The sequence below is a fragment of the Pelophylax lessonae genome (assembly GCF_965119305.1).
Source record: "Pelophylax lessonae genome assembly, chromosome: 4".
Classification (NCBI taxonomy): Eukaryota; Metazoa; Chordata; class Amphibia; order Anura; family Ranidae; genus Pelophylax; species Pelophylax lessonae.
The window spans coordinates 260,606,990-260,629,366 of record NC_138771.1 but is presented as its reverse complement, the minus strand read 5'-3'; the positions used below and the strand labels follow the sequence as shown (position 1 = coordinate 260,629,366).

The 22,377-nt window shown below is 43.9% G+C and overlaps 1 protein-coding gene across 1 annotated transcript in view; it reads left to right on the top strand.

The window, feature by feature from the left end:
* Nucleotides 1–2,560: 2,560 nt before the first annotated feature.
* TPH2 (tryptophan hydroxylase 2) overlaps nt 2,561–22,377 on the top strand; it is a 342,612-nt gene continuing 322,795 nt past the window's right edge. The window contains exon 1 of the mRNA XM_082253110.1: nt 2,561–2,726. Within this exon, the coding sequence (XP_082109236.1) occupies nt 2,628–2,726 (99 nt within the window). The 5' untranslated portion in view covers nt 2,561–2,627. The remainder of the gene's footprint in view (nt 2,727–22,377) is intronic.

Genomic DNA, 22,377 nt, shown 5'->3' with positions numbered 1-22,377 from the left:
TCGGACAGAAATCGGATTGCAAGCAATACAATTCCAGTGCGGGGAAAAAAGGTTCCTGCATCTTTTTTGTGCAAATCCAATGCCAGTTCAGCCATACAACTTTGTTGTCGAATTTGCATTTGCACAGACATCGCATGTGATGTCCACAGCAATGCGGTGCGAATCACATGCAATGTCTGACATCGCAAATGTGTGAACCCAGGCCTAAGGTTAAGAAAAAAGAGGGGGGAAAAAATGCGCTGGACTGCATCAAAAACACACTTGAACACATCAAAAACACGTCAAAAACACGCATTCAGAAAAATGTCCGGAATGCATCCGGACTGCATTTCTATGGTGTGAACAGGCCCTAAATAAAAACGTACTATATGAACAAATCTGAGACTAAACATATGGACGGACTTCAGCTCACCGCACAATTACAGTCTAATTGTACGGTCTTTTTTATGGTGGTCACACACGCTTGGGTTTCATTATCTGGTCGATGTAGGATTCAATCCCAATCCTTAAACAAATAGGCATAATGTCCTTTTCTAGGTTTTAGATTAAATTCACTAAAAACTTGTCAATTGGCCAGGGTCTATCTGTAGCACTGAGCTGCTTTGATTATTAAAATCATTGTATTTTAAACAAAAAATAAATAAATAAAATAAAATCATCGTATTTAAAATAAAAAATAAAATAAAATCAACGTATTTTGATTAATCAAATTACAAGATTGTATGGTGAAAGCAGATATGATTGATAACTTGCAAAAGTATCTTCCTGCTAATAAATGAAATTGACTTCCCTGTGCGTGGCATGTTAATTGGGTTGTCGACTACAGATCGATTATTTCAGAAGAGATCGATCACATAAGAAACTGATATTTTATCAAAGTGCGTATGGCCAACATCAGATTCACCAACAGCTATGTAGTGCAATGGCCTTTCTGATTGGATACAGATTGATTGGATAATTTAGGAAGGTCTGCATATTAATATATATATATATATATATATATATATATATATATATATATATATATATATATAATAAATCTAATGTTGATTGTACAGAGATTGTAATGTGTATAGTGACCAACAGAAATATTTTCTGATAAGATGTAAAATGTATTGCTCAGTATGAAACGTATACAAGACAGTGTAAGAAAAACAGGAGCAATTTATAGATCTGGATGACAGATCTTAATATTAATATCTTAACCACTTACCGACCGCTCACATTGAGCGTACTGCGGCAAAGTGGTTCGTTATCGTCCAGCGACGTCGTACTACGTCGCTGGACTCCTCCCCCTGTAGGCGGCGCTTGCGCGCCACCGGAGGCGCGCTCCCGCTGTTTTCATTCACAGCGGGAGTCGGGCCAGGGGAGGAGCGGCGGCGATCGCCGCCGCTCTTCCCCGATCGTCGGGGAATCTAGTTTGGAGATCCGCCCGCCTGTGTAAACAAAGCGGGCGGATCTCCTAAGTGACAGGGAGTGACAGATCGCAGTGTTCAGCATAGCTGAACATCCGATCTGTCCCTGACTCACTCAGTCACCTCCCCCCACACACGTCAGTAAGCACCAGGCATACATTAACCCCTCCCTCTCCAATAAAATTAACCCCTTCCCTGCCAGTGTCATTTTTACAGTAACAGTGCATATTTATATATATTATACTGCAGTAATGTCACTGGTACCCCCAAAAGTGCCAAAAATGTCAGTCAAGGGTCCGATCTGTCCGCCGCAATGTCGCAGTCCCGCAAAAAAAAAACGCAGATCGCCGCCATTACTCGTTAAAAAAAAAAACACCAAAAAGGACAAAAATCTTTCCCTTAGTTAGTAAACGCAATAACTTTTGCGCAAACCAATCAAATACGCTTATTGTGATTTTTCTTTTTACCAAACATAGGTAGCAGAAAACAAATTGGCCAAAAATGTAAAAAAAATTTGATTTTTACATTTTTTTTGGGAATTTCATATAAAAAAATGTTAAAAATATTGTTATTTTTTCAAAATAAACGCTCTTTTTTTGTTTATAGCGCAAAAAGTAAAAATCGCACAGGTGATCAAATACCACAAAAAGAAAGCTCTGTTTGTGGGAAAAAAAGGACAAATTTCGTTTGGGTACAGCGTCGCACGACCGCGCAATTGTCAGTTAAAGTGGCCTGGACGTAAGACAGCAAAATCCTCCGGTGGTAAAGTGGTTAAATAAACATGTATTTAGTTTACATTGGAATATTCCTCCAATCAAGACCCACAGCCTCCAAATACAGGCAAGCAATATATTATAAATGACATCAGAATTGTAATTAATCAGAAAGCAGTTCCTTTGGAATGATCCCCTGCACCTGTAGATCTGTTGTAACTGTCTGCATCACTTCCACTGTTAGAATATGTCAGTTTTTTTTTTTTCATTGAAAGAAGGATTGTACTCAGGAAGCAGAAGAAAAAAAAAAGGCTTGGGGATGAGAGACAAGGAAAGCTGTAATCTCCTGCGTTGATCAATCAGCTGATTTGCTGAGGGTCCCATATAAATATAAAGAGCAGCATTTGGAGAGCTCCAAGTCTGTACAACACAAGTAAGGAGAAGCTGAGCCTGACCGCAGCGCCCTCTACTGGCCACACGGAATATCTACATCGTCCAGATGCAACCTGCAATGATGATGTTCTCCTCCAAATACTGGGCTAGAAGGGGGATGTCCCTGGATTCTGCAATGTCCCAGGATTTTCTAGGCAACTCACCTGTGAGTATAAACTAAACCTCCCTCAATATGAGCAATGCAGGCTGCAAATAAAAATGTTATTGAAGCAAAATGGAAGTCAAGCAGAAAGTTGCTCACTATAATGTGCAGATTGTGCCAAACAGAAATAGCTAACAACTTGGTTGAACTACTTTAACCTCATTTTCCACTTATTTATCATTTTTTATTAATGCGGCTTAAACCTAAGTATGTTCTGTCAATTCAACAGCAGATTTATCAGTAGAAATATCCCATTAGCTTTAATGGAAGCACAAAGCTAGAGTCATTTTGCAGCAGAACAAAAGTCCTGCAGAACTTTGATGGATTACTTTCCCCCTTGCCACCACTTGTAGTTTCAGAGATGTATGACTATGTTCACTTGGGTCTGCTAGGTGCCAAGCCTACACATCCATCTTTATAATGAATACACTAACACAACATGCTATTCCACCAAAAAAAAAGTCTGTTGTTATTCCAACCAATGAAACAATATTTCTTTTAGAGGCAATTTCTACTAGAGCTGATGTCTGGGTATTATTTGTGCACTATGAATGAAATCCTACTGCCTTGATTACTTTCCTAATATACAGAAGGCATAAGTCATGTGTGGTCATTATTCAGAGTTTGGACTGTAGCAGAATAGGCTAAAACGCTGTACAAATCACATTTACTTTGTAAATTCCTTCTGCCCTTAGGAAGAGTCAGCAACTTTGGAGCCTTTCATTTTAGTTTTCATAGGGTGAGTTATCTGAACAGGAGTCTGTGCCTGCATACTGGAGATAAAGGGGCTCATTTTGTAAAGGCATATAGACTGTTCTCTTTGCAAGGGAAGTTGCACTTTGCAAGGGAATTTTAAAGCAAAAATGCTGTTATTTTTTATTTCCTTTGCATGCGATTGAGTAATCTTTGCAAAGTAAAACCTCAGTGCATTTACTAAGTTCTGGGGAAATTTCCCTTGCAACGTGGAATTTCACTTGCAAAGTGAACAGCCTATTTGCCTTTAGTAAACCAGCCCCAATGATTGATTCTAGCTAAGCCTTCAGTATACCAATACTCTGATATATAGTAATATGTGCTACACAAATATAAGTTAGTAACTGGACCTACGTCCTATAAATCAGAATTCAACATTTGGAAATGGGTTGAGGCACCCAAGACTTTCATGGTACAATATGAGCTCACAACTCTAAATTCTTGTTAAAATCGTAATATTTATTACAACAATCTAATATTTAAAATGTATTTATTTAAACTGTAAAATATATATGTGAAATTAATTTTATATCAGAGTAATTAAAAATTTGGAAATGGGTTGAGGCACTCAAGACTTTCATGGTACAATATGAACTCACAATTCTAAATTCTTGTTAAAATCTTAATATTTATTACAACAATCTAATATTTAAAACTAATTTATTTAAAACGTAAAATATATATGTGAAATTAATTTTATATCAGAGTAATTTAAAATTTGGAAATGGGTTGAGGCACTCAAGACTTTTATGGTACAATATGAACTCACAACTCTAAATTCTTGTTAAAATCGTAATATTTATTAAAACAATTTAATATTTAAAATTAATTTATTCAAAATGTAATATATATATATATATATATATATATATATATATATATATATATATATATGAAATGCATTTTAAATATTAGATTGTTGTAGTAAATATTATTATTCAAGAATTTAGAGTTGTGAGTTCATCTTGTACCATCAAAGTCCTGGGTGCCTCAACCTATTTCCAAATTTTGAATTACTCTGAAATAAATAAGATTCCCATTACCCAGCATATCCCACTTCATTAAAAGATAAGTGCGCGAACTTAAAATAATAAACAAACATACTCACCTAGATGGATGCAGCATTGATCCGAGCTGTAGCTGTCCCCCTGCCGCCTCTACACTGAGAACTGAGCTCACTGGAGCACCGGAAAGTGCACGGGGGCAGAAGTGGTTGGCTTAGCTTTTTAGCAGTGCACTGAGAGACTGAGCCAGCTGCCCACCAGGCATCTGGGTGGATCTCAACATTATTGTCGGGATCCCTGAAGAACCTGGACTGGCTCTGTGTTGTTAAACAACTGTGGACTTTAGCCCGCTCTAGGCTGAATCTGGGTCACAGGAGTACAAAACTAAATGCACTCCTGTGACTCACAGGAGAAGTATGGCCAAAAAAGCTTTGGTCATACTTCTCCTTTAATGTTATAAATGGTAACAGCAGGCAAGAAGAACTTACCTTCACTGCTGCTGCTCTGGGACTCACAGTACCTGGCAATTTCACTATGTGCCTAGCCATTCTGCCACGGTGGGATAGTGGAACAAGCTATTTTGCACCTTTTGTTACTTTAAAGTGTATGTCCAGCTAAAACTATATATTTTTTTTAGTTTTAAATGGAGTTGGAAATTATTAGCATCCTTCTGTTTTACTTTTTTTTCTACTGCTGTCTAAGATGTCCCTTGATATATCGTTCCGGTGACATTAGCAGTCAATTCCTGGCAGGGATTATACTCCTTCCCCACTCTATTCAAAATAATAGTTTTGGTTGGGTTTACACTTTAAAGAGATAACTAAATTCTGAAATCTGTGTAATTTTAATACCTAAAAACAAACAGCTAGTTTTTTATTTTTCGTTCAACCCAGCGGTCAGCGGTCAGAACACACCGGTCAGCGCTTGCAGCCATTCTGTTGAACTGGCTGTTACCACTGTGTACCAGCTTTAATACATGTTATTTTAATTTTTAGTATAGCAATACATTGACATAGTTATTTACCATGGAATTACATTTATATCTTTCTCTACATTTGCATGCAGCCCAAACTGTCTAGCAATGTGACATTGGTTGGGACAAACCATAACAGGGTTGCTTGGGCAGGTAAAGCAGATTTTGTTTTAGAGACAATTTCAACCACAAGAATAGAGATGATCTTTGTATCTATCCATCTAAAGGTTGCATTCTTATTTTCACAAATTTTTTTTTAACTAACTGCGATATCCTGGCCACTCCTCCAAACCCTGCTGTATGTATTGGTCGTGATACCCTATGCTGCTGCTGTAGTGATTCGTCAGCACTGGAGGGAGTATACATTATAATCAGGGGCAGACTGACAACTCCTGGGGCCCCTGGGCAATTGGAGATCATGGGGCCCCCAGGTTTAAATTGGCTGCCATCTTTATGAAGCAAAATTAATGCTGCAGGTGAAAGCGGAGGAGTACAAGGCTGAGCGACATGCAGAATGGCAGGAGACTTAAAGTTGGTGACCCAATAAAGGTACCAGAAGCCTCTCAAAGGCAGTGCCACCTTAGCAGCGTGATGGGCTCCTTGGCAAAATAATGCACTGGAGACCCTACTAGGGAGATAGTGACCTGCAGTACGCATAGTGCGCAGAGGCACACAGTGGTTGTGACTAAATTACTCCACATGATTAGAAATGTTTTTTTTTTTACACAATTTTATTTTCTTTTACATCTTTAAACTCTTTTTTCTTTTTTTTGTAAATAATTTTAATTTAATAATTATTTATATTTTTTTACAATGCTGTTGTGAGGATTTGGTGAGATTTCATGGGTCTATACAGATCTCTGAAGTCTCATTTTTTTAGATAAAGGAAGGGACTGAGGATACATTCAGTATGTGTAGGAGAGGAGTGTGGAGAATATGACAGTGGCAGTATGTGCAGGAGAGGAGTGTGGAGGGTATGACAGTGGCAGTATGTACAGGAAAGGAGTGTGGAGGTATGACAGCGGCAGTATGTACAGGAGAGGAATGTGGAGGTATGACAGTGGCAGTATGTACAGGAAAGGAGTGTGGAGGTATGACAGCGGCAGTATGTACAGGAGAGGAGTGTGGAGGTATGACAGTGGCAGTATGTACAGGAAAGGAGTGTGGAAGTATGACAGCGGCAGTATGTACAGAAGAGGAGTGTGGAGGGTATGACAGTGGCAGTATGTTAAGGAGGGGAGTGTGGAGGGTATGCCAGTAAGCAGTATGTACAGGAGAGGAGTGTGGAGGTATGACAGTGGAAGTATGTACAGGAGAGGAGTGTGGAGGTATGACAGTGGCAGTATGTACAGGATAGGAGTGCGGAGTTATGACAGTGGCAGTATGTACAGGAGAGGAGTGTGGAGGTATGAAAGTGGAAGTATGTACAGGATAGGAGTGCGGAGTTATGACAGTGGCAGTATGTACAGGAGAGGAGTGTGGAGGTATGACAGTGGCAGTATGTACAGGAGAGGAGTGTGGAGGTATGACAGTGGCAGTATGTACAGGAGAGGAGTGTGGAGGGTATGACATGGGGCAGTATGAACAGGAGAGGAGTGTGGAGATATGACAGTGGCAGTATGTACAGGAGAGGAGTGTGAAGGGTATGACAGTGGCAGTATGTAAAGGAGGGGAGTGTGGATGGTATGCCAGTGAGCAGTATGTACAGGAGAGGAGTGTGGAGGTATGACAGTGAGCAGTATGTACAGGAAAGGAGTGTGGAGGTATGACAGTTGCAGTATTTACAGGAGGGGAATGTGGAGGTATGACAGTGGCAATATGTAAAGTAGGGGAGTGTGGAGGTATGACAGTGGAAGTATGTACAGGAGAGGAGTGTGGAGGGTATGACAGTGAGCAGTATGTACAGGAGAGGAGTGTGGAGGGTATGACAGTGAGCAGTATGTACAGGAGAGGAGTGTGGAGGGTATGACAGTGAGCAGTATGTACAGGAGAGGAGTGCGGAGGGTATGCCAGTGAGCAGTATGTACAGGAGAGGAGTGTGGAGGTATGACAGTGGCAGTATGTACAGGAAAGGAGTGTGGAAGTATGACAGCGGCAGTATGTACAGAAGAGGAGTGTGGAGGGTATGACAGTGGCAGTATGTTAAGGAGGGGAGTGTGGAGGGTATGCCAGTAAGCAGTATGTACAGGAGAGGAGTGTGGAGGTATGACAGTGGAAGTATGTACAGGAGAGGAGTGTGGAGGTATGACAGTGGCAGTATGTACAGGAGAGGAGTATGGAGGTATGACAGTGGAAGTATGTACAGGAGAGGAGTGTGGAGGTATGACAGTGGCAGTATGTACAGGATAGGAGTGCGGAGTTATGACAGTGGCAGTATGTACAGGAGAGGAGTGTGGAGGGTATGAAAGTGGCAGTATGTACAGGAGAGGAGTGTGGAGATATGAAAGTGGAAGTATGTACAGGATAGGAGTGCGGAGTTATGACAGTGGAAGTATGTACAGGAGAGGAGTGTGGAGGTATGACAGTGGCAGTATGTACAGGAGAGGAGTGTGGAGGTATGACAGTGGCAGTATGTACAGGAGAGGAGTGTGGAGGGTATGACATGGGGCAGTATGAACAGGAGAGGAGTGTGGAGATATGACAGTGGCAGTATGTACAGGAGAGGAGTGTGAAGGGTATGACAGTGGCAGTATGTAAAGGAGGGGAGTGTGGATGGTATGCCAGTGAGCAGTATGTACAGGAGAGGAGTGTGGAGGTATGACAGTGAGCAGTATGTACAGGAAAGGAGTGTGGAGGTATGACAGTTGCAGTATTTACAGGAGGGGAATGTGGAGGTATGACAGTGGCAATATGTAAAGTAGGGGAGTGTGGAGGTATGACAGTGGCAGTATGTACAGGAGAGGAGTGTGGAGGGTATGACAGTGAGCAGTATGTACAGGAGAGGAGTGTGGAGGGTATGACAGTGAGCAGTATGTACAGGAGAGGAGTGTGGAGGGTATGACAGTGAGCAGTATGTACAGGAGAGGAGTGTGGAGGGTATGCCAGTGAGCAGTATGTACAGGAGAGGAGTGTGGAGGTATGACAGTGGCAGTATGTACAGGAGAGGAGTGTGGAGGGTATAACAGTTGCAGTATGTACAGGAGAAGAGTGTGGAGGTATGACATGGCGCGGTATGTACAGGAGAGGAGTGTGGAGGTATGACAGTGGCAGTATGTACAGGAGAGGAGTGTGGAGGTATGACAGTGGCAATATGTACAGGAGAGGAGTGTGGAGGTTTGACACGGGACGGTATGTACAGGAGAGGAATGTGGAGTTATGACAGTGGCAGTATGTACAGGAGAGGAGTGTGGAGGTATGACAGTGGCAGTATGTACAGGAGAGGAGTGTGGAGGTATGACAGTGGCAGTATGTACAGGAGAGGAGTGTGGAGGGTATGACATGGGGCAGTATGAACAGGAGAGGAGTGTGGAGATATGACAGTGGCAGTATGTACAGGAGAGGAGTGTGAAGGGTATGACAGTGGCAGTATGTAAAGGAGGGGAGTGTGGATGGTATGCCAGTGAGCAGTATGTACAGGAGAGGAGTGTGGAGGTATGACAGTGAGCAGTATGTACAGGAAAGGAGTGTGGAGGTATGACAGTTGCAGTATTTACAGGAGGGGAATGTGGAGGTATGACAGTGGCAATATGTAAAGTAGGGGAGTGTGGAGGTATGACAGTGGCAGTATGTACAGGAGAGGAGTGTGGAGGGTATGAGAGTGAGCAGTATGTACAGGAGAGGAGTGTGGAGGGTATGACAGTGAGCAGTATGTACAGGAGAGGAGTGTGGAGGGTATGACAGTGAGCAGTATGTACAGGAGAGGAGTGTGGAGGGTATGCCAGTGAGCAGTATGTACAGGAGAGGAGTGTGGAGGTATGACAGTGGCAGTATGTACAGGAGAGGAGTGTGGAGGGTATAACAGTTGCAGTATGTACAGGAGAAGAGTGTGGAGGTATGACATGGCGCGGTATGTACAGGAGAGGAGTGTGGAGGTATGACAGTGGCAGTATGTACAGGAGAGGAGTGTGGAGGTATGACAGTGGCAATATGTACAGGAGAGGAGTGTGGAGGTTTGACACAGGACGGTATGTACAGGAGAGGAATGTGGAGGTGTGACAGTGGCAGTATGTACAGGAGAGGAGTGTGGAGGTATGACAGTTGCAGTATGCACAGGAGAGAAGTGTGGAGGTATGACAGTGGCAGTATGTACAGGAGAGAAGTGTGGAGGTATGACATAGGGCTGTATGTACAGGAGAGGAGTGCGGAGGTATGACAGTGGCAGTATGTACAGGAGAGAAGTGTGGAGGTATGACATAGGGCTGTATGTACAGGAGAGGAGTGCGGAGGTATGACAGTGGCAGTATGTACAGGAGAGAAGTGCGGAAGTATGACAGTGGAAGTATGTACAGGAGAGGAGTGTGGAAGTATGACAGTGGCAGTATGTACAGGAGAGGAGTGTGGAGGTATGACAGTGGCAGTATGTACAGGAGAGGAGTGTGGAGGCTATGACATGGGGCAGTATGTACAGGAGAGGAGTGTGGAGGTATGACAGTGGCAGTATGTACAGGAGAGGAGTGTGGAGGTATGACAGCGATCAATATGTACAGGAAAGGAGTGTGGAGGTATGACAGTTGCAGTATTTACAGGAGGGGAATGTGGAGGTATGACAGTGGCAGTATGTACAGGAGAGGAGTGTGGAGGGTATGACAGTGAGCAGTATGTACAGGAGAGGAGTGTGGAGGGTATGACAGTGGCAGTATGTAAAGGAGGGGAGTGTGGAGGATATGCCAGTGAGCAGTATGTACAGGAGAGGAGTGTGGAGGTATGACAGTGGCAGTATGTACAGGAGAGGAGTGTGGAGGTATGACAGTGGCAGTATGTACAGGAGAGGAGTGTGGAGGTATGACAGTGGCAATATGTACAGGAGAGGAGTGTGGAGGTTTGACATGGGACGGTATGTACAGGAGAGGAATGTGGAGGTATGACAGTGGCAGTATGTACAGGAGAGAAGTGTGGAGGTATGACATAGGGCTGTATGTACAGGAGAGGAGTGCGGAGGTATGACAGTGGCAGTATGTACAGGAGAGAAGTGCGGAAGTATGACAGTGGAAGTATGTACAGGAGAGGAGTGTGGAGGTATGACAGTGGCAGTATGTACAGGAGAGGAGTGTGGAGGTATGACAGTGGCAGTATGTACGGGAGAGGAGTGTGGAGGTATGACAGTGGCAGTATGCACAGGAGAGAAGTGTGGAGGTATGACATAGGGCTGTATGTACAGGAGAGGAATGTGGAGGTATGACAGTGGCAGTATGCACAGGAGAGAAGTGTGGAGGTATGACATAGGGCTGTATGTACAGGAGAGGAGTGCGGAGGTATGACAGTGGCAGTATGTACAGGAGAGAAGTGCGGAAGTATGACAGTGGAAGTATGTACAGGAGAGGAGTGTGGAGGTATGACAGTGGCAGTATGTACGGGAGAGGAGTGTGGAGGTATGACAGTGGCAGTATGTACAGGAGAGGAGTGTGGAGGGTATGACATGGGGCAGTATGTACAGGAGAGGAGTGTGGAGGTATGACAGTGGCAGTATGTACAGGAGAGGAGTGTGGAGGTATGACAGCGATCAATATGTACAGGAAAGGAGTGTGGAGGTATGACAGTTGCAGTATTTACAGGAGAGGAATGTGGAGGGTATGACATGGGGCAGTATGTACAGGAGAGGAATGTGGAGGTATGACCGTGGCAATATGTAAAGGAGGGGAGTGTGGAGGTATGACAGTGGCAGTATGTACAGGAGAGGAGTGTGGAGGGTATGCCAGTAAGCAGTATGTACAGGAGAGGAGTGTGGAGGTATAACAGTGAAAGTATGTACAGGAGGGGAGTGTGGAGGTATGACAGTGGAAGTATGTACAGGAGAGGAGTGTGGAGGTATGACAGTGGCAGTATGTACAGGAGAAGAGTGTGGAGGTATGACAGTGGAAGTATTCACAGCAGAGGAGTGTTGAGGTATGACAGTGGCAGTATGTACAGGAGAGGAGTGTGGAGGTATGACAGTGGAAGTATGCACAGCAGAGGAGTGTTGAGGTATGACAGTGGCAGTATGTACAGGAGAGGAGTGTGGAGGTATGACAGTGGCAGTATGTACAGGAGAGGAGTGTGGAGGTATGACAGTGGCATTATGTACAAGAGAGGAGTGTGGCGGTATGACGGTGGCAGTATGTACAGGAGAGGAATGTGGAGGTATGACAGTGGCAGTATGTACAGGAGAGGAGTGTGGAGGTATGGCAGTGGAAGTATGTACAGGAGGGGAGTGTGGAGGTATGACAGTGGAAGTATGTACAGGAGAGGAGTGTGGAGGTATGACAGTGGCAGTATGTACAGGAGAAGAGTGTGGAGGTATGACAGTGGAAGTATGAATAGGAGAGGAGTGTGCAGGTATGACAGTGGCAGTATGTACAGGAGAGGAGTGTGAAGGTATGACATGGGGCGGTATGTACAGGAGAGGAGTGTGGAGGGTATGACATGGGGTGGTATTTACAAGAGAGGAGTGCAGAGGTATGACAGTGGTAGTATGTACAGGAGAGGGGTGTGGAGGTATGACAGTGGCAGTATGTACAGGAGAAGAGTGCAGAAGTATGACAGTGGCAGTATGTACAGGAGAGGAGTGTGGAGGTATGACAGTGGCAGTATGTACAGGAGAGGAGTGTGGAGGTATGACAGTGGCAGTATGCACAGGAGAAGAGTGTGGAGGTATGACAGGGCAGTATGTACAGGAGAGGAGTGTGGAGGTATGACAGTGGCAGTGTGTACAGGAGAGAAGTGTGGAGGTGTTACATGGGGCGGTATGTACAGGAGAGGAGTGTGGAGGTATGAAATTGGGTGGTATGTGCAGGAGAGGAGTGCAGAGGTATGACAGTGGTAGTATGTACAGGAGAGGAGTGTGGAGGTATGACAGTGGCAGTATGTACAGGAGAGGAGTGTGGAGGTATGACAGTGGCAGTATGTACAGGAGAGGAGTGTGGAGGTATGACAGTGGCAGTATGTACAGGAGAGGAGTGTGGAGGTATGACAGTGGCAGTATGTACAGGAGAGGAGTGTGGAGGTATGACAGTGGCAGTGTGTACAGGAGAGAAGTGTGGAGGTATGACAGTGATCAATATGTACAGGAAAGGAGTGTGGAGGTATGACAGTTGCAGTATTTACAGGAGAGGAATGTGGAGGGTATGAAATGGGGCAGTATGTACAGGAGAGGAATGTGGAGGTATGACCGTGGCAATATGTAAAGGAGGGGAGTGTGGAGGTATGACAGTGGCAGTATGCACAGGAGAAGAGTGTGGAGGTATGACAGGGCAGTATGTACAGGAGAGGAGTGTGGAGGTATGACAGTGGCAGTGTGTACAGGAGAGAAGTGTGGAGGTGTTACATGGGGCGGTATGTACAGGAGAGGAGTGTGGAGGTATGACATTGGGCGGTATGTGCAGGAGAGGAGTGCAGAGGTATGACAGTGGTAGTATGTACAGGAGAGGGGTGTGGAAGTATGACAGTGGCAGTATGTACAGGAGAGGAGTGTGGAGGTATGACAGTGGCAGTATGTACAGGAGAGGAGTGTGGAGGTATGACAGTGGCAGTATGTACAGGAGAGGAGTGTGGAGGTATGACAGTGGCAGTATGTACAGGAGAGGAGTGTGGAGGTATGACAGTGGCAGTGTGTACAGGAGAGAAGTGTGGAGGTATGACAGTGATCAATATGTACAGGAAAGGAGTGTGGAGGTATGACAGTTGCAGTATTTACAGGAGAGGAATGTGGAGGTATGACCGTGGCAATATGTAAAGGAGGGGAGTGTGGAGGTATGACAGTGGCATTATGTACAGGAGAGGAGTGTGGAGGGTATGCCAGTAAGCAGTATGTACAGGAGAGGAGTGTGGAGGTATAACAGTGAAAGTATGTACAGGAGGGGAGTGTGGAGGTATGACAGTGGAAGTATGTACAGGAGAGGAGTGTGGATTTATGACAGTGGCAGTATGTACAGGAGAGGAGTGTGGAGGTATGACAGTGGAAGTATGCACGGCAGAGGAGTGTTGAGGTATGACAGTGGCAGTATGTACAGGAGAGGAGTGTGGAGGTATGACAGTGGCATTATGTACAAGAGAGGAGTGTGGCGGTATGACGGTGGCAGTATGTACAGGAGAGGAATGTGGAGGTATGGCAGTGGAAGTATGTACAGGAGGGGAGTGTGGAGGTATGACAGTGGAAGTATGTACAGGAGAGGAGTGTGGAGGTATGACAGTGGCAGTATGTACAGGAGAGGAGTGTGGAGGTATGGCAGTGGAAGTATGTACAGGAGGGGAGTGTGGAGGTATGACAGTGGAAGTATGTACAGGAGAGGAGTGTGGAGGTATGACAGTGGCAGTATGTACAGGAGAAGAGTATGGAGGTATGACAGTGGAAGTATGAATAGGAGAGGAGTGTGCAGGTATGACAGTGGCATTATGTACAGGAGAGGAGTGTGGGGGTATGACGGTGGCAGTATGTACAGGAGAGGAGTGTCAAGGTATGACATGGGGCGATATGTACAGGAGAGGAGTGTGGAGGGTATGACATGGGGTGGTATTTACAAGAGAGGAGTGCAGAGGTATGACAGTGGTAGTATGTACAGGAGAGGGGTGTGGAGGTATGACATGGGGCAGAATGTACAGGAGAGGAGTGTGGAGGTATGACAGTGGCAGTATGTACAGGAGAGGAGTGTGGAGGTATGACAGTGGAAGTATGCACAGCAGAGGAGTGTTGAGGTATGACGGTGGCAGTATGTACAGGAGAGGAGTGTGGAGGGTATGCCAATAAGCAGTATGTACAGGAGAGGAGTGTGGAGGTATGACAGTGGAAGTATGCACAGCAGAGGAGTGTTGAGGTATGACAGTGGCAGTATGTACAGGAGAAGAGTGTGGAGGTATGACAGTCATTTCTTCAGTGTGGAAGACTGTAATTTCTTCCACACTGAAGACCTGACACTTTGCTACAATGTAAAGTAGTGAGCGTACAGCTTGTATAACGGTGTACATTTGCTGTCCCCTCAAAATAACTCAACACACAGCCAATAATGTCTAAAACGCTGGCAACAAAATGTTTAAATGTTCAAATTGGGCCCAAAGTGTCAATATTTGTGTGGCCACCATTATTTTCCAGCACTGCCTTAACCCTCTTGGGCATGGAGTTCTCCAGAGCTTCACCAGAGCCAGGTTGCCACTGGAGTCCTCTTCCACTCCTTTATGACAACATCACGGTGCTGGTGGATGTTAGAGATCTTGCGCTCCTCCACCTTCCAGTTGAGGATGCCCCACAGATGCTCAATAGGGTTTAGTTCTGGAAACATGCTTGGCCAGCTTGTTTAGCAAGGCAGTGGTCGTCTTGGAGGTGTGTTTGGGGTCGTTATCATGTTGGAATGCTGCCTTGCGGCCCAGTCTCCGAAGGGAGACTGTAGGCAAAACACACTTGTCTTTGTACTCCTAACCTGATTGCCACCACACACGCTTGACACCATCTGAACCAAATAAGTTTATCTTGGTCTCATCAGACCACAGGACATGGTTCCAGTAATCCATGTCCTTAGTCTGCTTGTCTTCAGCAAACTGTTTGTGGGCTTTCTTGTGCATCATCTTTAGAAGAGGTTTTCTTCTGGGACAACAGCCATGCAAACCAATTTGATGCAGTGTGTGGCGTATGGTTTGAGCACTGACAGACTGACCCCCACCCCTTCAACCTCTGCAGCAATGCTGGCAGCACTCATACATCTATTTCCCAAAGACAACCTCTGGATATGATGCTGAGCATGTGCACTCAACTTCTTTGGTCACCCATGACGAGGCCTGTTCTGAGTGGAACCTGTCCTGGTAAACCGCTGTATGGTCTTGGCCACTGTGCTGCAGCTCAGTTTCAGGGTCTTGGCAATCTTCTTATAGCCTAGGCCATCTTTATGTAGAGCAACAATTGTTTTTTTTCAGATCCTCAGAGAGTTATTTGCCATGAGGTGCCATGTTAAACTACTACTGACCAGTATGAGTAAATGAGTGCAATAACACCAAATTTAACACACCTGCTCCCCATTCACACCTAAGACCTTGTAACACTAATGAGTCACATGGCACCAGAGAGGAAAAATTGCTAATTGGGCCCAATTTGGACATTTTCACTTAGGGGTGTACTCACTTTTGTTTCCAGCGGTTTAGACATTAATGGCTGTGTGTTGAGTTATTATGAGAGGACAGCACATTTACACTGCTATACAAGCTGTACACTCACTACTTTACATTGTAGCAAAGTGTTATTTCTTCAGTGTTGTCACATGTAAAGATATAATAAAATATTTACAAAAATGTGAGGGGTGTACTCACTTTTGTGAGATACTGTATTTTATCTTTTCATTTTTAAAGGTGAATTTACCCTTAAGGGGGTCACACGGGTATTTATATGACCATTTAATCAGTAAATTGATGTGACAAAAATTATCGTATTTAATAAGAATCATAGATCACAGATCAGATCAGACCCTCCATTCAAAGGATTTAGTAAGCATTCAATCAATTTCAACATTGGCAAGTCAATCGGCCACATTGGAATTCTCTTGAAATTTTCTAAAGAATATGCATGTGTATCAGGTAACTGAACGTAAAAAAGATTGACTAAATGATCGTTATCAATACATTTTTTCTGATAGATCCTATTTGTCGATACGCTATGATGTGTATTTAAATAGAATTCACATAGCTTTTTGTCCATTGAAATTGTGTGTACATTTGTTCTGTGTGAATTTGACAAAATCATATGTTCTCAGTTCAAATATGTGATTGTGGAAAATACTTCATTATGGCCACTAGATGGTGCTGACTATCATAGCAGATAAGTATGCTCCTCAGCTCCATCTATTGGCCATAATGCAGTATTTTCCATATCCACACATTCAGGTTGCTTTATTCACATAAAACAAATGTAAAGTGAAATTTCACCCTGAAGGGGAAGTTTTAATTTATGCCGTCCTCCCCCCTCCTCTTCTTTTGAAACCTTTTTTTTGGGGTGGGGGGGAGCGGGCACCTGGTTTTGACAGGTACCCACATTCAATTTTGGTTAGATCAGAAGTCCCCCCCCCATCCCTGCCCGAAACCCTCTAAGACAGGGATATGTAAACTGTGGCGCTCCAGATGTTGCAGAACTACAATTCCCATGAGGCATAGCAAGACTCTGACAACCACAAGCAAGACACGCAGAGGCAGAGGCATGATGGGACTTGTAGTTTTGCAACAGCTGGAGCGCCACAGTTTGCATATCCCTGCTCTAGGACATGTCACAGGTCCCAGAATTCTAAAATCATTCACAAATCGCAAAGCAGCTTGAGCATGTGCAGTGGGAAGCTGACTTTTAATTTTATTCAAAGGGGGTGAATAACACCTTTAAATGCAGCTTTAATGGGTGAATAGCTATGCATTTGTTTTCTTTATAAATACACCCTCTTGTGTTGCATCATTCAATGTTTTAATGGATGATGAAGTGTTTGTTTGCGATGGCTCGTATCTACGTAGATCCATCATTAATTGATACAAGTACAGTCACCTATTGGTTTCATGTACACTACATCTCCTAAACTTGAGTTTAGGAGCTTTTGGAATGTTCTTTGCCAAAGCTCCCAAACTCAACTCCATAAAACCTATGTGTCCATGTACACATAGGCTTTTAGGATCGATTAAGAGCTGCCGTGGTTAGGGGAGGTTCAACCTCCCCCAACCGCCCTCTCCTGAACGCAAAAGAATTGCAATCAGGATAGGAACGTTTTGACCGCCGGCCAGCCTAGGCTATGTGTACATGAAGCCGTAGTGTATTTGTTTGCCTCGGTCCTTGTCACTCTAAGCCTTAGGCTACACAGGTGATTTTTAAATTCAGAAACAAAATTTCCTGGCACAAGAGCCACTATTTTGTGCTACTGCAGGCATTTGTTGGTCAGTTGCTAGGAGAATGGTCTCTTTAGGTTAATCTCCCAGGGGTGTACATGAATAGGAAAAATCACCCAAGAGTCTACTAAATAAGAGAAGGTTGTGTGATTAACCTCTAGCTCTAATCCAAGTCTATGAAGGGGAAGAGAAGATCAGCGGCACTCATGCTTTTGAACAGAGAGAGTACCTTCAGCCCTTTAACATACCGCCTTGTGGAGTGAAGTGTGCACCAGAGTGACCTGGATCCGTGTTAGAGCGCATTTACACCAGTGGATTGGTTTTTTGGTGGCTTACTTTTCAGGGGGCGCTTGCCAGGCAGAGAAAAAGAGTTATGTCGCCTAAAAGCAAGCCATATCTGGAAAAGAAGACAGGTTGTCTGATTTCCTGGTTTCCTGTGGAAGGTTAACTTTATTTTCTGTTACAGTTACTGGTACCGTTTTGGGGAAATATTTCAAATCTTCCTAGCAAGGACAAAAAAAATCGATCTCTTCTTCATTCTATTGAAAACTGGAAAAACATTTTGGGTAGACTTAAAATGGGAACATCATGCAAAAGTGCATGGGACTCAGACTTTCAAGCAGAGAATTATAATCAGCATGGTTTTGCTTCAGAAGAAGAACCAGACATTTTTTTACTTGCGTCTAGAGTCCTGCTTTACCCTACGTTTTAGATTGCATAGTTAACATATAAAGTCCATGAAAGATTTTACTAGATGCACAGGGAAATTATTCACCATATGGTCTCTGAGGGTGATTTACAATAACATAATGAAAGATAGACTCGTGTAATGGCCTTGCTCTGGTGTCTCTTCTGAAATTGCAGTCATTACCTGTGCTGTTAATTAATCATTTTATACATACTCCTAATGAGATGAGAACTCAATGACAGTTTTATTTTATAATATCTTGCATACAGGGTTAGCTCACAGTAGTGGTGACCCTGCTTGGGCATCACCTTTTATTGCTTTCACCAAGGTATTCATGATGCATATACTGTACCTTCTGAGAGTGCTGACTGATAGCTGCATCAAAATAGGTCTCTGGGTCTCTGTATGTCTTATGTTTGAAATATATACTGTATATATATATATATATATATATATATATATATATATATATATGTTTGAATATATATATACACACTATATATAGTGTATGCGTATATATATATATATATATATATATATATATATATATACACTATATTACCATTATATTTACACGCACATGAAGTTTAATGGCATCCTAGTCTTAGTCCATAGGGTTCAATATTGTATTGGCCTACCCCTTGCAGCTATACCAGCTTCAACTCTTCTGGGAAGGCTGTCCACAAGGTTTAGGAATGTGTTTATTGGAATGTTTGACCATTCTTCCAAAAGCGCATTTGTGAGGTCATCCCAATGGTGTTCTATCAGGTTGAGGTCAGGGCTCTGATCCGGGTAGTCAAGTTCTTTAACCACTTACCGCATACTAACGTAGATCTACGTCGGCAGACTTTGCAGTAGTATACCGGGATGATGCCTCTAGCTAGAGACACCATCCCGGTACCGTGGTTTACAGCCGACGGTCGGCTTTCCGTCGGTAACAACCGATGCGGCTCAGGAGCCGCTCGATCGTTACCCGGGTCAGCGGGAGGGGACGTCCCCCCCCCCTCCAGCCGCCTTCCGTGACTTTGCTCGGGGGTCCCGTCCCACCGGGAGCCCCGAGCACCCAGCCGGCACATCCGCCGACTGGATGGATTCCCGATAAAAGCCGGAAACGGCTTTGATCGGGTCTCCGATGACGTAACCCGGAGGCGGCGTCCATGACGTCACTTCCGGGTTACTCTGCTGCAAAAGGCGGCAGTTTTAAAAAATGGCTGTATGCAAAAACGCAGTTTTCGGCGTTTTGCATACATGAAAGTGTAGTGGAGGGGTCTAGGGTCTTTTAGACCGCAAATGAAATCGCTGTTCAAACCACACATGTGAGGTATCGCCGCGATTGCCAGAGCGTGAGCAATAATTAAAAAAAAAAGAGCTACACTCTAACTCTAAACTGGTAACCGTTAAAAAAATTTAAAGCGTCGCCTATTGAGATCTCTATTGACCGTAGTTTGTCGTCATCCCACAAGGGGGCGCAATTTTAAACCGTAACATGTTGGGTATCTATTTACTCGCCGTGACATCATCTTTCACAATATACAAAAAAAATGGGCTAACTTTACTGTTTAGTATTTTTTAAATGCAGTGAAATGTGATTTTTCAAAAATTTTCCAAAAAAAAGGCGTTTTGAAGACCGCTGCGCAAATACCGCGTGGCAAAAAATATTGCAATGACCGACATTTTATTCTCCAGAGTCTTTGCTAAAAAAATATATATAATTCTTGGGGGTTCTAAGTAGTTTTCTAGGAAAAAATACTGATTTTAACTTGTAAACAAAAAGTGTCCCAAATAGGGCTCTGGCTTAAGTGGTTAACCCCAAACTTGCTCATCTATATATATATATATATATATATATCATAATTTCCCCATTCATAATTCAACATCACGGTCAGCAAAACTTCACTGGTATACTGTTTAACCACTTATGCCCCGGAAGATTTTACCCCCTTCCTGACCAGGGCCTATTTTGCGATTCGGCACTGCGTGACTTTAATGGACAATTGCGCGGTCATGCAACGCTGTACCTAAACGAATTTGACGCCCTTTTTTTCCCACAAACAGAGCTTTCTTTTGGTGGTATTTCATCACCTGTGCGATTTTTTGATCATGCGCTATAAACAAAAAAAGAGCGTCAATTTTGCAAAAATATCAATATTTTTCACATTTTTTTATATGAAATTCCCCCAAAAAAAAATTTAAAAATCAAAATTTTTAACATTTTCGGCCAATTTGTTTTATGCTACATATGTTTGGTAAAAAAAAATCGCAAAAAGCGTATTTTGATTGGTTTGCGCAAAAGTTATTGCGTTTACTAACAAAGGGAAAGATTTTTGTCATTTTTGTTGTTTTTTTTTAACGCGTAATAGCGGCGATCTGCGATTTTTTTGCGGTACTGCGACATTGCGGCGAACAGATCGGACCCTTGACTGACATTTTTGACACTTTTGGGGTTACCGGTGACATTACTACAGTAATCAGTGCTATAAATATGCACTGTTACTGTAAAATGACACTGGTAATGAAGGGGTTAACTTTTTTTTGAGAGGGAGGGGTTATGTGTGTCCCTAGGGGCGTGATTCTAACTGTGATTGGCTGTGGATTGAGGTGTAGGAACAGTGATCAATGGTCCTACTTAGTAGAACCGTATGATCACTATTCCTACACAGGGGAGAATGACAGGCGGCTTGTTTACATTAGCCGCCTGCCTTTCTCCCTCTCCACCCGACGATCGCGAGTGACCGGCGGACGATCGGGTCCGCCGGTCACACACGCGGGGGGGTCCGTGACCGCGCGGGAGTGGGAGTGCGCCTCCGGCGGCGCGTGCTCGCTCCCAAGACCCTCACAGGCTAGCGACGTAGTACTACGTCGCTTTGCCTGTGAGGGGCTGACCGCCGCAGTAAATAGTCGTGCGGCGGTCGGCAAGCGGTTAATGCAGTGGTTCTCAACTCCTTTCCTCAGGACCCACTAACAGGCCAGATTTTAAGTATTACCTTGGGGAGATGCAGACTAGAATACTGCAATCACTGAGCAGCAAATTATATCACCTGTGATGTATTTCAGTTATCTTGCAAACCTGGCCTGTTAAGTGGGTCCTGAGGACAGGAGTTGAAAACCACTGGTTGAATAGGAAAACCAGTCTTTGGGATTTTTCCCCAATGAGAGAGAGTTTTCACGGACAGTGGTCTGACATGTTTAGAAGGCACAAGAGCACCTCAACAAATAAATACGTCCAATAGCTGCAGTGGTGCCTCTCACTCCGTAGTCCAAAAGAGAGGAGACTTAGGTTTTAGCACTTCAAGTGGCAGCAAATTTATGTGAGTATTTGGGACATTTATATTAGGGTTTATTTTAAAATTGTAGTAGCCATTAGTGGATGGAGGGTATTATTTGTGTTGTGGGGGAGGCCTGGCCATAACACAGCTTTAACTGCTGGGGTTTTTTATGTACCAATTTTTTATTTATCCTTCCCTTTGATTACTGTATCTTTTATTTCAAATACTGCATGTTAATATAAAGAGGGTGTAAATAATTATTTTTGCACTTTAAATTGTTTTCATGGTTCATGTGATCAGAAATGTGCCCATTGGGTACATATTCTTTGCTAAACAGTGTCCCTTTTTCACATCCTATAAGTGTAGCGCTACCTCGCAAAGGTCGCCTAATATTGTATGTTTCTCCTCGAAGCCTTGACCCTGTAAACTTTCCAGCCTGTGCTGGAGCAAAGTTCATCCTATTTGGGCTGGAACCGCCGTGGCAGTGAGTGGCATGGTAGGCCGCAACCCTCCTGACAGAGTGACGGACCGATGCTCACTCGATGAAGAATCTCTCTTGGGAAGCAAGAGAGCGTGGTTCTGTTTGGCAGATCCCTTTAAAGCCTCTCCCATAATTCTCCCCTGGAGAGGATGGCTTGCTGGGAGGTGTAGTTCGTGGGTAATTCAACAGTTCAGCGATGGCTGCACAGAGGACTACAGTTCCCACAAAGCTCTTCTCTAGGCTCAGAAATATTATGCAGGTATTCTGAGCCCAGCACTAGAGGGATACAGGAACAGTTTTATGAAATGGAGGATAAGTTTGTAGTGTCAGATAACCGTAGTCCACTCCCAGCTCCATTAGGCTGGGAGGTAAGCTTTATGAGTCTTTGACCTGGGACAAACAGGCAGAAGGCTGACTCCATCTTTGGCCAGGCATCATGCAGAGCCAGCATCTATGCAGGGTTGTACAGTGGCCCAAACATCATCCACGATATAACATAGCCCTGCACGCATATAA